The sequence below is a fragment of the Phalacrocorax carbo genome, chromosome 1, assembly GCF_963921805.1.
Source record: "Phalacrocorax carbo chromosome 1, bPhaCar2.1, whole genome shotgun sequence".
Lineage (NCBI taxonomy): Eukaryota > Metazoa > Chordata > Aves > Suliformes > Phalacrocoracidae > Phalacrocorax > Phalacrocorax carbo.
In genome coordinates, this window is record NC_087513.1 from 199,909,276 (window position 1) to 199,928,114 (window position 18,839).

At 38.8% G+C, this 18,839-nt stretch overlaps 1 protein-coding gene across 1 annotated transcript in view; it reads right to left on the bottom strand.

Annotated features, from left to right (window-relative positions):
- The window catches only part of DDX10 (DEAD-box helicase 10), a 199,245-nt gene that overhangs the window by 146,731 nt on the left and 33,675 nt on the right, over window positions 1-18,839 (bottom strand). The window contains exons 11-12 of the mRNA XM_064441237.1: window positions 13,277-13,364; window positions 4,679-4,767 (exon numbers count right to left, since the gene is read on the bottom strand). Coding sequence (XP_064297307.1) covers window positions 4,679-4,767; window positions 13,277-13,364 — 177 coding nt within the window. The remainder of the gene's footprint in view (window positions 1-4,678; window positions 4,768-13,276; window positions 13,365-18,839) is intronic.

Below are 18,839 nucleotides of genomic sequence, written 5' to 3' on the forward strand. Positions count from 1 at the left end.
TTTAATTAATTGAAATGAATGGTGTCTCAGACTTAAAATACTGCCCTTTCTGAAGTTTGTTAATTATGCTTACACAGAGATCTTGAGTATTTTTACATTAACGCAGTAACTTCACTATGCCTCTATTTGGATTGGGTGAAAAGCTGGGCATCTCTCAACTCTTTAAAAAGTTGGAGTCTTAGACCCTCAGAGCAAAATCTGTCCTTGCACAAAACAAATTAAGCAGGAAATTTAAGACCAGCAGAATCTTTTAATTTTTAAGTGTCACAAGATTTCCTAATCTGCACCTAGAAGATTTCCTGTCCTTTTTGAATTATGAGCCAATTTTTAAAAAATCTGAGGTCACTACTGCAGTACTGCTGCACAACAATTTTACACAGCTTAGTGCTTCATTCTAATACTAAGTTACTACATTTCCAAAATACAGGACATATTCCATCAGTGAACTTCTTCAGAATGATTTGAACACATGAAAACTCAGCATGGTCATTTCTTTTACTGTAGAACAGGTTCAGACAAAGATTTAAAACAGCCTGAAAAAGGTTAAATACTCCCAGAAGCTATTTCAAGAGAACAAATGTGTATTACTTGCCTTGCAATATATGCTGCATCTACAATTAACATTTGAATTCTTTTCAGAAGACAAGATGAGCAACCATTTGAAAAAAAGGATAAATCAAATCATCAGAAGTGACACAAATCTGAATTAACAGATGGTCTGATTAATAACCAAAAACAAACAGAGAAATTGCTTTTGCTGTATTATTTGACTAGCCAGCTTTAGCCCTCTACATTAAGGAGCTCAAATGCATGGCACTCTACTAATAAGGAAAGCCAAGCTAATCAAGACTTTATGAGTCAGGATCAAAGAAAAGGCCAAAGAGGATTGTCATGGTTGGAATCCAATCACTTAGAAGACCAAGATGTAGCCTTCTTCACAAAAGTAAAAGAAGCCTCCACATTGCAGTTGCAGGCCCTGGTGTCCTTGGTATCTGAGCCACCCTGACTCCTGCTCAAAGGGCAGCACAGCAGAGCACAAGCAACTGAGATTTCTAGAGTGCATTAAAGACTAGTTTCTACAAGTCAGCTGGATTAGCCAACTCTGACATGCACTCTACTGGAACTGCTACTCATGCATATGCAAGTATATTTACTTCCGAGGTGAGTGAAGGTCAATAGCAGGCTTGGCTGCACAATGAGAAAAGGTAGTTCAAGATCCTAGAAGAAACAAGGATGATGACTAAGAGAACAACAACCCTGGACTTTGAGGGAGAAGACTGCAGCTTGTTACGAGATCTGCATGGCAGGATCAGAAAGCTCAGAGGCTTATAGAAGCAGTTACAGAAAGCTCAGAAAGGGATGGCTGGATCTCACAGGTGGTTGAGGGGGAGTTGCGTGAGAAATGCCCAAGCTCTACAGATCTCTTGAGGGAATATTGAGGTCCATATGAGCAATATCGTATGATGCTGAGATTAACTAGGTAACAGCATGAGAAATACAAATTCTGGTTACAGGTGTAAGAAGACTGGAAAAAACTGGGAAAAAGTAATTAGGGGCAGGCTTCTTAGTTGGAAGGAGACTGGGGACTAGAAACGGAAGTTAAACGGCAGAGAGAAGGAGGGCTAAGAACTAGCAAAGGGATAACGAGATGTGCAAAGCCTGTGATGGGTGCTGTCTGGGGGATGTGTCGGACAGCTGGAGCAAGTCAACAAACCAAACCCTCTGCCCTGACCATGCAGTAAGGGTCACCTCTACATCTACAGCCAGGGGACTGGGGTAACAGTGCAGTGCTTTCCCTGGTCAGTGAAAGGACAGACAGCTCATGTATCCTGGCATCACCCATTTCAGACCTGACAGCACCTGCAGCTACCTACTGCTTTCTAACACTGATCTGTAAGCAATACTTGCAAAATTTGCTGGGTCCTAAGTTGTGTGTACCAGACATCTCCCAGATAACTTGGCTTCAACCTGATTTATTCTCTATGTATCAATACAGGGATAAACAGAGAAAAATATGCTGCATTCCTCCTGGAAGACATGATGAAAACCACAGAGGAAATTACTTTCCTTGCCAGCCCCTTAGAGCTGTGACTAACCTGTCCATCCAGCACACTCGCCTGTTAAGATCTGCCCCTGGAAACTGATATATCTATACATGTTAGCATTTTAAAAAGCGAAGTGCCTGAGAAGTAAAATATTTCAAATCCCTGCCTCCTCTTTACCTTGTCTCCTATCCAGGAGGCCAGACTAACTAATTAATTCCTTTCTCACCCTGTTGTTTGTTTAAGTTTTCTCATGTTTTCAAAGCTGTCCTTTGCAATGAAAAGACAAATTGCCCTCTTATACAAGCATCGAGGTTCTCCTTCACCAAATGTAAAGGCTGCCTACGTTAACACAAGGCCTGTGCAAGTCTTCCTCCAGCAAATTATTCTTGATAGCAGTCTGTAATGAGAGGATACTGGAGAGAATACTAATGTACCATAGCTTAAAGGTGATCAATCTCTAGAATACATATGTGCATATGTGTATAGACATGCACACACAAACACTTCTTTATATATATACACATACTGTTTCATAGATATTTTAATATATAAATAATTTTATAAAATATATAAAAAATTGAAAAGACTACTGCTTTTCTGCAGACTCAATCAACAGAGCTTAAGAGAATTTCAGTGCACAGACATAGCCAGGCAAGAGAGCAATGGAGAAAGCGGGCAACAGCCTGACAGACTGAAATGCAAACCTGACAGGAGAATTAAGCAGCCTGTTTTCTTTGCAGGATTTTTAGTGGCTTAACATCTATCAGGCTAGCAGTAAATCTCCACAGAAAGGCTGAAATACCTTTTGGAAAATACACAAAGAAGGTAAAGGGAAGAAAAGATTCTCATTCCAGGTTTTGTCATGAGTTTGTGCACAGAACACAAACCAAGGTTGCTTCTGAATGCAGAATTCAAACGTACCAGACTTTTAGGGCCTTTCAGATAAATTAAGCTGACTGATCTACTGTATAAGTGGATGTGAAGTGAACTGAAAGCCAGGGGGCTACAGGGTATATGTAGGTAGACCAGCAGTCTGGAGAGTGGGGAAGAAGAGTACCAACAAACTGTTCATTTAGAGCAGAATCCCCAAATTATCTCCCAGATTTATTATCTTCTGACTTTTTGGTTATGCTTCCATATATTTCACAGTCTCAACTAAACCCCTCTGTCATGCTTTTGCTCTTCCGATTCTCTCCCCCATCCCACAGGGGTCGGGGGAGTGACTGAACAGCTGTGTGGTGCTTGGTTGCTGACTGGGGCTGAACCACAACACACTCCTACTCTCTTCAAACAACTGTCTGGTTTCTTTCATTTCAATACAGGAATGACTTATTAGTAACTTTGCAAAGCTGGGATCAGAATTGACTTCGATGAAGGACCAAATCCTGGCGCAGAGGCCTGAGAAGAACAGAAATGGACTACTCTGTCCACATCAGTATCAGAAACTAGATGGCACACCATGCTGAAATCCAGAAAGAGGCACTGAGATTCTGAAAAATCAGCATTACCACCATCTCTGAGTTGGTTTCTTAACACACTGGTTAAATTTGTGCAGTCATCCCTCTTAGTCCTAATCTTCTGCCACTACTCCCTACATTCAGCATAGTAAGACCTACAGTACAGCTTTAATGATGCTGACAAATCATACAGGTGAAGGGGCAGGCAATGCACATAGCGAAAGTTTTCAAGTTTTTGCTAGTCCTCCTTTTTAAAAATTTCTCAGTCCATAAAGTAAGAAAGCATCTTTTGTAACAGGCTTATGCTCCTTACAAAACCTAATCATGTTAATTGCAACACAGCACAGGAAGACCAGGTGTTCTACAGTCTAGTAATTTGTCACATTTTTGTTCATTATGCCACGTGCTGACAAGTCTGAAGACTTAAGTCTTCTCTGTATGAAATTCCAGAGACATAAAATGAATTTATCATTCATCTTTGAGCACCTTCCTGCTCCCCTCTGACTACCCTGTGTCCCATGAGATTACTGAAAAACTTCACATCTTAAAACAATCTTGGATGGTTGTCATCTGTAAGGTCAACCTGTCAAAATTTATTTCCTTCTCATACAAAATGTGGAATGGTTCATATATATGTACAAAAACACACATAGTAAAACAGACTCTATTCAGTCCAGTGCAGATGTTTCATCTTTACCAGGTGCACTGAATCTTCAGAAAAAGTAATTTATGTCCAAGAAGCAATGTCCCAATCACACTCAAAATGAGACTGCAATGAATCATCTTTAGATACACCAATTGCTTTTTAAATAATACACTTTACAGGTTGGCATGTAGCTATGAGGCTGAAGGGGCAAGTCTTGACGGAAAAAAAAAACCCAAAACCTATTGTTCTCTATCCTTTTACTTCACAAGTTTTGTCTTTTATTGTATATAGCAAATTTACCTTCTGGGGTAAGAGGTATTTCTTTTTGTAGAGATATATTGCTTTTACACATAATTTCTATTTATAATGTCTTTGAAAACATGCAAAAGCACAGCATTAATGTGACACTGTAAATACATTACAAGACTGTCCAATTCTGTGTGTTAACATTGTCAAAACAGCTATTTAAACTACCATACACTGCGAAACTTCTCAATACAGTTTCCACTTTCCAAGTTGATCATACTTACAGGGCATATTCTGCTAGAGGCAATTTGAAAACATCGAATACTTCCTTATTCTTCATTAAGTAAACTGAACGCAAGTAGGATACAAAACACTGAAAGAAAAATAAAAGTTTTTAACAAAAATGAAACATTTCAATTGCCAACACATGAAACTAACATTATACTGTTGCTCTAAACACAAAATAGAATTCCACTATTAAGTAGGGTAACATCACTCTCAGAATAAATTCTTTTACCCAATACACATAAGACAAAATTTATCAGTACTACAGAAGTGATGCAACTTCCAAGTATTCAAATATTTCATTAGATGAACATTAATTGGCTTAACTTCCCAATAGTATGTCATGTTATTTTCACTAGAAAGAAAACAGGTCAAATTAGTCAGGAGGAAACATCACTGATCCAGTTTTTTTTCTTCCCCCAGTTTTTCTGAATGTTGCCATGTTATTCTGACGTGAATTACGTGGAAGCAAGAACAGACTGTGTTGCTATCAGTCTGAGGTGTCCTGACACTCTTAGCCACTAACAGAAAGTGATTCAACACAATGTAGCTGCCTTTTATTGTGGCCTAGGATAATTCGTTACCTTGCATCTGCCATCAGCTCATCACATGCATGCAGTCACTGTATGCAACTCAGCTGACCAACAGAAATTCACTATACAACTTTTACTAAGACCAGTCCAAGGTTGAAGTTTCAATTGATTCCAGACTTTCACCCAGAAAACTAGAAGCACTCTATAACAGAGTAACTCAATCCCTCCATCGTTCCCAAAAGGAAAGATTCTTATTCTCATGTTTCTTTTATACAGTCTATTTCTGCCTACCAGCAGCAGCATAAAAACTGGAATATTTTAAGTATCAGAAAAGATCCTTGGGTTTCTGTTTTAGTAACCTAATTTCTAACACATGCCAAAACTTCTATCATGAGGCTTAAACCAGCAAATACTAGTAACAGTAGCAAATTAAGCTCATGGGGTTATATTCAAGCATACTACAATCACATCCTTGTTCTGCTATGTACAGGCACCTGTCAGAGAAAATTATTGTATTAATAATTCATGTGGAATTTAAAAAATAATTCTATTTCTTGTTAACCTGAGATAGAAGAGGAAAAGACCCAACAGTAAGGAGCATCAATCTCTTATGGAGATCTTTTAAACACATATAAGAAAAAAAACATTTCCAAAGGCAAAAAGAAAGATGAGACAGTAAACGAGGCAATGTCATGAAGTCCTACTTTTCCCCTTGGCAAACTGAAATTATAACTATTAATTGTAAGTTAAGTAGAGCTAAGAGAGATACTTTTCAAGTTGTCTAACACCTCATTACAGAAGTAAGTTTTCATTTGCTTATTTTTCCAAATGCTGAGTTTTTGAGTAAAGTTTCCTGTCCAGATTAGGTCTTTCAATTAATTTTAGCAGTGGAAGGTGCTAGCACAATCCTTTCAGCTGCTACCAAGAATGAGGTATGGAATAAAACACTTGTTTGCTCACGTTAAATTATTCATCATTTTACAAAGATATCTAGAACCTTTAGGAAAAGGCTTCAAATTTGACAAATCTCATTAACCTATTGCTGTCTAGCAAGCAGTGACACAAATGACAGTCTCTTCTTTCTCTATAGTGGCAGATGGAAAAAAGCAGGTTAAACAAGAAGTATCTTTCCTGTGAATCTGACAGCTGCAACATCTACAGATCTGAAGATCTACATGAGTCACATGCCACAGGGTAGAAATCTCATTCTATCTTTTGGATAACCAATAAAGCCATCCACCTACTTTACTGTTATTTCTTTGGTACACATGGTCTAGAAGTTAATAAAATATAAGGGGCAGAAAGAACACACCATTTACACCTGTATCAAACCCTACAATAACTAAGAATGAACAACCAAACAAATGCCAGATGTTCTAACTCACATCTATCAGCTGTCAACAGGGTTCAGCCCACTGAGACCCAAAACAATTTTTCAAGTTTGTCATGGATTATATGCAGGATGGTATTGCTCTGTGCTCAAAGAAATTGGCATCTAATTAAGGCACAAGGTTTCAGAGATCATTCAAAAGTAATATAGTGATGATTAAAGTCTTCAGCTGGCCACATTCTCTATTATTTTAGGCATTGCAAAAGATCTTATACCCAAAGTGGAAAATTAGATACAGCATAGAAGAGTTGTTCTACTTTACAAGATGAGAAATGAAATACAAAAAGAGCAAACAACCTCTTGGGTTTTGACTTGATTTCTGTACCTTCACTTCAACCTCCTTCCAAAACACTGTCATCTCTCTTGGATTTTATTCAGGTCTCCTAAGACTTGATCGCTCTGTGCACACACACACACTGGACAGCTAAGGGAGAACGCGTTTAGACAGTCTGAACTTTTTTCCTGCTCTTTTATCAGTTGCTGTTGTCCACTGCTATTTTTTCTATTTTGATATCACTTTCAAGGTTTTTTTAAATAACTGAACATTACGAAAATATTATATGAATTACCTTACACTATTATAAAAAATGTTAAGGTTGAGCATCAGAAACATATTACAGCTCTATTACAACAGTAGTAAAGGCCCCAAAACCACCTGAGATTATTGTACAAATACATAAGGCAATACGTATCATGCTTTACTAATTCACTACATTTAAATTTTGATTTATTGATGTATTTCTTGGACAATCATTTTAAATATTAAAACACACACAATTCAACCTGTGTGCTGCTCTGACAGAATTCAAAGTAACAAGACATGACTGGAATGTCAGGCTGTAACACCCTGCACGTCCCTCGGGATGTGATGAAGAATTTAATGGATAGCCATCCCTTCAGTGTCGCAGTACTCCCTACACAGTAACATTAAAACTAGCAAGAAAAACATGTTCTTTTTTAAACTGTTTTTCAGGACTGAATTGATATATTAAATATTAAAATTACAAGAACTGCAGAAAGGCAGCATCAGTCTGTGAAAGAAACAGCAAAGGTTTCAAAGCAGCCGCAATCTGATTCACCCTCTCTTTCCAAGCAACAGCAGAGAAACCATGTCCTACAAAGTGAACCATGAAGCTTGTTAAAGCAATTAGTAATTAAGATCTTTCTTTTTTATTTTTTCTTTTCTTTTTTGAAACAAAATAAGAGCATCTTGAAGTAAATCAACAAGCTTAGAAGACAGTCACTTAGACCTCATGCCCTCAACACAGTAAACTTCATCCTACCTGAATTTCTGTGCACAACTATGCTGTTTCACTGCTATCTGATCCATTCAGATAGGGAATTTATTTCTTACAAATGTCAGCAATTTGGCAGCTTGCAACAGACAGGCTAGACAGCACAACGCCTGTGCCTTTGAGAAATCCAGCATTCCAGAGCAGGATCCAAGGTCAGGATTTCATTTGCATTATTTTTATTGTTTTATTCACATTCATATGTAAGACTACTGGGGCACATTTGCGTAGTATGTCTGAACACTCATACTTGATTCTTATTAAGGAGGGACACTGCTATAAGCCACTTGTCTGTACTTCAAGCGGAGCACGACACCCCATGACTCAACCATGACCTCCTGGGTCTACTCAAACCCAAAAAGGAAGCACACCAGAAATGGAGAAGTGGAGGATTATCTGCCGAGAACTACAAGGGCATAGCCAGAGACTGCAGAGACGCAGTTAGAAAAGCAAAAACCCAACTCGAATCGGAACTGGCTGTAGATGTGAAAAATAACAAGAAAGGTTTCTTCACGCATGTCAACCATAAGGAAAAAAGAAGGAAAACATAGGCCCACTATTAAACAGAAAAGGAGAATCAATCACCAACGATGCAGAAAAGGCAGAGGTCCTCAACACCTTCTTCACCTCTGTCTTTACCAGCACTGTCGGGTCCCAGGCTTTGGGAACAAAATTGCCGATTGAACCAAACACTGACCCACCATCAGTGAAGGAAGAGTTAGAACATTAATTACTACAGGAGCTTGACTCCCACTAATCAATGGGCCCTGACGCCATCCACCTGAGGGTGTTGAGAGAGCTTGCTTACATCATCGCAATGCCGCTCTGCATAATCTTTGAGAAGTCCTGGAGAACGGGGGATGTCCCAGAGGACTGGAGGAAGGCAAACGTTACCCCTATCTACAAGAAGGGCTCAAGGGAGGATCCGGGTAACTATAGACCCATCAGCCATACTTCAATCCCTGGGAAAGTTATGGAACGAATCCTCCTGGGGACCATCACAAGTCAAATGAAGCACGTGATTGGGAAAAGCCAACATGGCTTCACTAAAGGCAGATCGTGCTTGACAAGCCTGGTGGCCTTCTATGACACAGTGACTTGCCTGGTTGACATGGGGGGGGCAGTGGACGTTGACTACCTGGTCTTCTCCAAGGCCTTTGATATGGTCCCCCACAGCCTCCTCCTGGAGAAATTGATGTGTTATGGCCTAGACAAGCGGCCTGTGCAGTGGGTGGGGAACTGGCTGACAGGCCACACCCAAAGAGGGGTGTGGTAAATAGCTCTGTCTCAAACTGGCAACCTGGCACTAGTGGAGTCCCCCAGGGATCGATACTGGGCCCAATGTTATTCAACATCTTTATAAGTGATCTGGATACCGGCATCAAGTGTAGCCTGATGAAGTTTGCTGATGACACCAAGTTGAGTGGGAAGTAGACACTCCAGAAGGGAGAGCTGCTCTGCAGGGAGATCTGGGTAGGCTGGAGGAGTGGGCCAGCAAGAACCTTATGAAGATCAGCAAGGACAAGTGTAAGGTCATGCACCTGGGAAAACATAATCCGGGAGTGCAGCACAGACTGGGATCCACCTGGCTGGAGAGCAGCTCTGTGGAAAGGGACCTGGGGCTTCTGGAGGACAGAAAGCTCAACATGAGCGAACAGTGTGCTGCAGTGGCCAGGAAGGTCAACAGGATGCTGGCTTGCATCAAAAAGGGCATCGCCAGCAGAGAGAAAGAAGTCATCATCCCACTCTACTCAGCGCTTGTCAGGCCACACCTGGAGTACGGTGTACAGTTCTGGTCCCCTCTATACAAAAAGGATGTGGACAGGCTGGAAGGGGTCCAGACAAGGGCCACCAAGATGATCCAAGGACTGGGAAGCCTGCCATATGAGGATAGGCTGGGAGAACTGGGTTTGTTCAGCCTTGAGAAAAGGAGGCTCAGAGGGCATCTCATCACCATGTACCAGTACTTAAGGGGTAGCTACAAAGAAGATGGAGACTCCCTTTTTACAGGAAGTCACATGGAGAGGACAAGGGGGAATGGACACACGTAACCCTTGGGGAGATTCCAATTGGACACCAGAGGAAAATTTTTCACAGTGAGGACAGTCAGCTATTGGAATAATCTCCCCAGGGAAGTGGTTGACTTGGCCACGCTGGACACCTTCAAGAGTCGTCTGGACAGGGTGCTGGGCCATCTTGTTTAGACGCTGCTCTTCCTAGAAAGGTTGGACTAGATGGTCCCTGAGGTCCCTTCCAACCTGTGATTCTGTTTTCAAAAGCTGAATGTGTATAGAGTTTGTCTGCAAGATGACACTGCACTGCTACGCATAAATGAAAAATTGCAACAAAAATGCTTTGAGAAGGTAATTAAATGGCAATTTAAAAATTTTCAAAATTAATTTATGTTTTTATCTGTAACACTGACAGATTTCCCATGTTTGATTTTATTCTTGTGCTGTTTGGAAACTTTGATTTTCTTTTGTCCAATTCTGAATGATCTTTTTCTGCCTTTTAAGATATCTTAAAGAGCCAAAGCCAGAAAACAGAGGTTTGTTAGTATTTTCATTCCAAGTAAGATGATGCTGGCTTCCTCGTACTCTTGTCCTCCCTCAACCAGCTGCTCTGTCAATTCTGATACAAATTGGTGTAACTGCAACTTCCTGTGGCAGTTGTACTGGTGACATACTACCATCATCTGCATCTGGCCTGTGCAAAGTTAGGATGAAGCTTACGCTAACATTCCACATGCTACAAGTAATACTTTGTGCACTACAAAAAAGCTGGGATACCTAAACGCCAAAAGTAGTTTTAAAAGCAGTCCCTTGAACATTGCCTTAGACATTTTATTCACAAAGCTCCCACTGACTTCCTCAGGCACTTTGATTTAAGATTCCTTGTTTAGGAAAGTAAGAATGGCATTCCTCTGACCCAGTAAGTGTGTCTACTGCAGGCATCCAAGCTAGGTCACATCAGACAGGCTACCTGTATAGTGCAAAGAAGCCGCTATTCATCTGTCCCGAAGGGTTTTTAAGGCATCTGTGTCAGGATACATCCTAGAAGTGCCTATTCCTCTCTATCAGTGATCAATGAAAGCTCAGGCAGACTAGCTCACACAGGACATGTAAAGTGAACATCAATTTAAGAGTTTTAAATATTGCAACTTGCCTCACTTTACAGCCCAGTTCAACAGAAAGGCTACAACTCTTATTGTCTCCTTAAGCTTTTATGATCCCCTTTTCATTTTACCCTACCACTCAGGTTTACCAGAATATCTTCAGGTGTCATCAATCCACATGCTAGCTCTGACAAGTAAAAAGTTGTTTACACTAATCCAGAATTTCTGTAATCTTGTATTTTTTAGGTTTTGGCATTTCAAGATTTCTGATCATTTGGCCTTTGGTAGCGCTTTTTAAATTTGATCTACATGTGCAACAGTGACCTGAAAGACTTTCTTAATTTTCTTCTAATCACCTTTTTTCCCTGCATCTAAATTTGAACTCCTGATTTTGCATAGTTTGGAAGACACTTGGTACAACTACAGAATTCATAGGCTCATGATAAAATTTAAAAACAAACTCAATTTAAAAACAAACAAACCAACCAACCTCAGAAAACCAACACATTGCAGCGCTTCAATAACACAAGTAGTAAGCTCTATCCCAAAGAGTCACAGCCTAAAAATATTATAAAACCAGGGAAAGGTCAGCAAACATGCCTAGTAATGGCAAGAAGAGGGAGAGTAATGCCCAGAAATGTTTCACAGGACATCTTCCATGGAAAGTGTCTTTTACAACCAGCTTGTTCTAGTGCAGGAGCTTACCTACTTATATTAAGTCTTCCTACATGAATGAAATTCACGTACTGTGCTGATTAATGTTAGGAGACTCCCCGAACAACAAAGAGATCCCATTCATAGTCCCATTCACATGCTTCTCCACCTAACCTGGAAGAGCTATTCTAAGCTTTTTTGCTTCTCATTTAAATTTAAATGAAAGTTAAAACACTTTATTCAATGCACTGTATTTAATCACTCAGAAAGGACAAACTGTTGTATATATTCAGGAGATGCAACAATAAAGATTTATTAAGAAAGTGGGCATGTGAAGCCTACATGGTTTCATATTTCTAACTTTTTAAGCCAAGGAATGATATCTGCTACTTTTCAATAACATTATTATTATTGGTGGTGGTGGTGTTATTATTTCAAAATGTTTTATATCAGCTCCCCAAGAAAAGTCCTCTCAAGAGGAACTACCAATATACCTGTACCCTTCAATCAAAAGGGTTACTGAACTGAAAAGTTTACACAGTCCTATTCTCTATCATGCTACCAAGGATAAATGTTGAAAAAGATATATTTGTACTTATTTAACAGGTTTATGCTTTACAGAATGACAGAAACATTGAAATTGAAAGGAACCTCTGGAGATCATCTAGTCCAAACCCCTACTCAAAGCAAGGTCAGCTAGAGCAGGCTGCTCAGGAACACACACAGTTTTTAATATCCAACAATGGTGGCTGCATAGCCTCTCTATGCAACCTGTTCTAATGTTCAACCACCCTCACAAAAAAAAGGGTTTTTTTTCCTCAGGTTTAAATGGAGTTTTTTGTACACAACTTTGTGCCCATCACCTCCTCTCTTCGTTGATTCTTCATTGATCTTGTCTCCAGTATGTCCATGTCCTTCTTGTACTGGAAGCCCAGAATCAAGCTTTGCACTGCAGACGTGTCTCACCAGGGCTGAGTAGAGGGGAAGGGAATGATCACCTCCCTTAACGTGCCAGCAACACTCTGCCTAATGCTGCCCAGAATGCGGTTGGCTGCCTTTGCTGCAAAGGCACATGGCTGGCTCATGTTCAGCCTGTTGTCCACTAGGACAACCTACTGCCCCAGGTCTTTCTCTGCAAAATTGCTTTCCAGACATTTGGTCTCAGCCTATACTGGTGTATGGGGTTAATTCACCCCAGGACTCAGACTGCTGGGAAAGACTCAAACAAAACAGTAAAAACCCTCAAACAGCTGAGAAGCAGTGATTACTAAATCAAATATTACTTGCACACCCAAGACTCTGAAATAAATTATGTCCTCACCTATGCCTTAGTTTTGGCACACCAGCAGTAGGTCAGGCAGCTCTTCAGGCATCAGGATCATGCCCATATTGAGCCCGTGTCAACTCACACAGGCTACAGCAAGCATACTTACTACCAACTGCTAATATATGATCATCGTTTCTAATGATGCCATGTTCTAAAGCTTAAAAATCAGAACAATTTAGGAGTTCCAAATAGTGCTGCTAGGGCACATATGAGCAGGTCAGTTACTCCAACAGCAGTTCTATTTGACTATCATGCCTCAAGAACTATAGGGCAATGGATGACTTACCCTTTGAGCTTTTTCTTTTAACTCCTGATCTTGAGCTAAGAAAGCTTGCATCCTCTTTTGGATGTCTGTAAGTTTTTCAGGATTAATTCTAATTAAAAAAAAAAAAAAAGAAGAAGTTAGCTTTAATTATTAGAACATGCAAAAATAAGTATCTTCATGTCTTTTGCATTGCTTTCATATGCATAAAGCTATTACAACTCTGAACAAGCTTAGAATGGAACCATGTTAAGGATGAAGCATACACTCCTCAAACAAATAATCGAAAGATGACAAATGGGAGCTCAGGCTTTCTATCTAGAGACAGTTTTCAGTGAAGGTGGTGAAACTTCTTCCAAAGCAAAGCCAAAATCAGCAGTAAAGAACTTCTTGAATTTATAAAAATGCTGAGAAAAAATACAGAAGAAGCAAAATGAATTACAGTACCACTTTATACTGAGATAGCAGTCTTCTAAAGAAATTCTCAGCATTTTTGAAAGCTTAAATAAGATCCATTGCCCCGGGAATACTGAAATTTAAGTACTTCTTTCTTACAGCCAGGTGAGCAAAAATAAAGGACACTGAGATTAAACAGATTTAAGAGCTCCTCAAAATATTGATCAGATTAATAAAGAACACTGACTGTATTACAGAAAATGCCATTAAACCTAGTAATAAGTTATACAAGTCCCCTCCCAGACTCTGGATTTTTTTACATTTATTCCAGTGATACCTATACTGTTCCAGGCTTATTTGCCCAGATCTTTTCTTCTCTACTTCTGGTTTTGATCTGCTAGTGCCACCCAGGTGTATCATACAACCTATCAAACATGGTAGAAGGGTACCCCTCAAGTAGAGGTCAAAAGAGATGCACAACTAGCAGTTTTCTTAATCTGATTCTTGCTGCTGTGTGCCATGTCATCCCATACTGTACAATAAAACATAGCCTTTGCTGAAGGAGGTCAAGAAAAATACAAAAATAAAAATTATGCTCTTTACATAGCACTAAGTCAGCCTAGAAAACTTGACTGGTTAAAAAACATTGTCATTTTTCATAAGATAAGCCATTATGATCATCAGTTATTCTTAATAAATATGAAAACAGCAATTAAGCAAGGGGTTGGAGGGTATTACCAAAGAATACTTTAATTTATAAAGGCATCACGCTTTATTCCCTCACCATTTCATTTTCTTATCTCTGCCAGATACAGCCAGTGGAAGACTGTAGTGCCCACAAGAGCTATTTAGCTACATTTTTAGTGAAAGATCAAAAAGCTGAGTTTCAGTTTCAAGCCAGCAAATAATTTACTCTGAAAGCATAAAGACATAAGAGAGAAAAGAAGAGGCATGAAAAATCCAGTGGGACACAAACTGACCAACAAGTCTTTGAAATGCAATGCAGGATGGAATACACACAAGACAGATGGAGTAACTAGAGAAGGCTCTTCTAGATTTTACTCTGTAAAACAAGATTGAGAAGGTGACAGTGAAAATATTTACAACCCTAACAAAGGAAAGATGGTAGAATAGCAAAATAAAAGCAGTGGTTTGTTTAATACTGAATTGTATTAGAAGGTACAAACAAAGAGTATACTCCCTCACTGCAGAGGAAAGACAGAAGGAAGAGTAAAAAGGCTGTCTAGATGAAATCAACATGTTTACAGTGACCTGAAACTCAAGAAGAAAGCTTAAAGTAGAACTGAAGACAAGTATAAAACCAGCACAAATACACTGGGATAAAGTAAGAAATATAAAACAAAATGAGATACAAAAAGTAGACAAGGGATAGCATGAATAGCAAACCAAAAAAAAAAAATGCAACAACAAAAAAAAACCAAACATGAACCCCAGTAGTCTAACTGCCCCGAGAAGTGTTGGATTGCTGTTAAGTTATGGGAAAGCTATTAGGAGATGACCTGAAGGCACTTGAATTAGTCTTTGCCATTTTTCCCTTGTCTTCACTCAAACTTGTATCCTAGCTGAATCTATCCTTGAGAACTCAGATGAGATAGATAAAAATCTATAGGACAAGGCAGGTAAATATACTCCTCATCTTCAAAGGGGGCAAAAAAAAAAAAGTTAATTGTTTAACTTTTCTTGATACCAAAAAAAAAAAGAACCATTTATAAGCACCTAAAGAAAAAAAAGCTGCCACAAAATTGCCAACATAGCTTAGTCAGAAGCAAAACATGACTAATCAGTTCAATTATCCTTCAAGGCAGCATCAGCAGGCTTTAACAATAGGAAAGAAACAGCAGATGTCATATTTGATGTAAGCAAAACATCTGGCCATTGCACATTCTCACGAGCTAGAGAAACATGGTCTACATTAAATCTTTAAGTAAATGCAAAACCAGCCTTGGAGCTGTAATCAAAGAGTAGGTGGGAGTGTCAGCTACTCACTGCTGTCACTGTCAAACCCAGAATGCATAATAAGTTCCAATTCTTACCCGGGCCCACTATTCATTTTTTTCTATGACTTGATTATTGTAGGAATATGATCCACTATTTACAGGAGACAATACATTGAGCTCCAAGCACAATGGACAACAATCTTAGACAAGATGTAACAACGTTTTGTTGACTCCATATAAATTTTAGTGTAAGTAATTTGGCTGAAATTTGCAAGAAAAGGGCTTGAAAAAGACACAAAACACAAGATGCTTTAGAGTTAAAAGCGAGGCAAGATACTGTGGTATAAATTGAGGCAATGTCAACCAAGAATATGGTGCCCCAAGCACATTTTCAGGTTATGTGTTTGTTAATGAATGAGTAAATTTGTAACACTATTAAAAAGGGAGCAATAATACTGGATTCTCTCCTCTTCAATGCTGTATCATGACGACCACCCACTGTCGTCTTCATCTCATGCTGGGATTCCAAAAATAAGAAAGCTGGTCACTGCTAAATCGGATTTTGATTTTAATGGGATTTCTTTCTGAACAAATAAAACTCTTGAAATAATTATATACATGTGACTCTTTGGAGAGTCAAATCTAAAATCTAAACACTTACATGAATTACCGTAATTTATAAGCTTGCCTTAACAGCTAGGACACTTTTAAGATTCAGCTGGCCAGGGTGCCAGACCATCTTGTCTAGAATGCGCTCTTCCTAGAAGGGTTGGACTAGATGATCCCTGAGGTCCCTTCCAACCTGTGATTATGTGATTCAGTGAGCTAGGACCAACTATGCAAAAACTAGAAGAGGATTTTATGACATTGTCTGTCATGTTAACTAGGCTGTTTCGTTCTTTTCTTACCTGTGAGTACAAATCCTGCATTTAAGGAGCAGTATAACTTTTTTAAACTGTTGTTTTGCCTACCAGTTGCATAAATGGCCACACCTGACTGTGCCATAATATAAATATGAAACTCAGTTTGCTTGGTCTTATGAACAGATCAGACAGCACTCTCCAAATTTCCTGGTCAATACACATCCGGCTTTCCACTCATTCCCCCTGTTTTAACACCAGGGTACAAGCACTACTTTAACCAGATGCTCTCTTCCCCATCCTCTCTAAAGGGGAATTTAAACAAAAAAGTTCAACAACCACCAAAAAGACCATGCTGCTATGATGTCGCAAAAGTTTCCATGTTCCACCCAGCTTCCAAGCAGCAGCAGGTTTTACTCTGTGCTCTCAGCCTGGAATGTAGCTCCCTATGGTTACACTAGACATCCTGGAAGGCTAGAGAAAGGAGGAAAAGCTGGGAGCTAAGGAAATCTGCGTACCCTTGCCAGCCTCACACCAGCAGATAACATACAGCCACATAACCACACTGGTTAGTAATACCAATGGATTGTCCTACAGTAATGATGGTAACTCGGAGGAAACAAGTTTTAACAGATTCCCCAGTATTAATATTACTATCACGTGCAATACATATCCAAGTATTTTCCACTGTCAGGAAAAAAAAGGTGTTTTGTTGTTGTTATTGCTGTTTTCTTCAAGAACCACATTTTTGGTATAATATTAAAGCAAGCAATATTATATCATGGGTATTAACATACTTGCACTTCCTTTGGTAAAATTTTCTCAACACAAAATTTGTTACAATAACCCCTTTGGAAGCAACTCTTACCTTGTTACTCAACAAAATGGATGTGATTAAATAGTCTCAAGGTATTATAAAAAATAATTTCATTTTAGTTTGTATCTAAAACTTTAAAATTATGGACTCCTTATTAATATGTCCATAATAATTAAAACTTTCAGAGTAGCTTTTTGCCATATTTGAATGCTCTAAAATAAAATATTCATTATTGCATCTTATGCATTTTCCCTTGCTCTTTCATTGTTCAAACAGAGAGATGTATTTTTAAAACCACTACCTGTAAATTGGCATCTTGTGCTGATTAGAAAGGTATGGTATACTAACAGGCGCTACAGGGAGCTTAGATTTAAAACTGAAAATCAATAAAACAGCCCAAACGCTAGCCTTTTGAATAGGTATTCAGGAAAAAAAAAGGTTATTCCCCTCTCTCCTTTCAAATTACAGAACTGTATTAAAAGCTGTGTCTAAATGAAATAAAGAAATGTTAAGACCTGTTTTTAAGTCAGAAAATAAAAAGCAAGGAAAGGAAGAGAAAACTGGTTCTTGCAATCCCTATGCAAGGTAACATGTTAACAAGAACAGCAAAACAAATGTTTTAATTGACAGTGACGTTTTAGAAACAAAAAGCTTTCGAATGAATTTCCAAAGTTTGAAGAGTTAAAGTCTGTCGGCAGTGAGCAACGCTGCTTACATTCTAACTCATAAGTTAAATCATTTAGTGAGAATCTATAATCAGGTTAATATGCACAAACAACACCAGCAGCCTTCAACAGAAGACCTGGAACGTGATCCATTTGTTGACAGAACTTCAACAATTTATCAATTGACAAAACTCACCAGGGTTGTATGGGAAACCAGCTAGAAGTAGACAACCTAAGAAAATTTGTAGTTAAAACCTCTCCAGATGAAACTGATTTGCAATCCACAAGTAGTTACACAAGTTTTTCTTAAAGATTTTAGTTAGCAACTTAGAAATACAATGCTAAACCATTTAGCCTTAACCTCACTAGGTAGGCAATTCTAAGTAAATGCATTCCCCTTCATTACAATGTTACAAATACTAATAAAGCATGTTTTGCAGATCTCGGGGCAGGCTGTTAAAATATATTACCAATCAAAAGCCCTGAATTTCCTTATAATGATGCCAGTTAAGAATATTACTTAAATGTATTTATTATACACATGCCCTAGTGGCTTGCTAAAAGAATGAATTTTTGGGGTGGTGTTTAAAAAAAATAGCAGTTTTCCATTGATGTAACATCAGATTAGCAAGAATGTGTCGAGATATGCAGCCACTGATGTCTCTCTAGAGGCACATATAACTTGGATTATAAATAGAAGACACATGGGGGGGATAAAATATTTGCCTCTTAAAATTGAATTGTTGTTCTGGTACAAAAATAACGATTTGGATTTGCATGAATAAACAGAGGCTAAAGGGCTTTTTACCACATTCTACGATGAGCTGTTCAAACAACTGCATTACTCAAGGAGTTAAAAGCTTAGCTATCAAAGAAAGGTGAAATATTTAT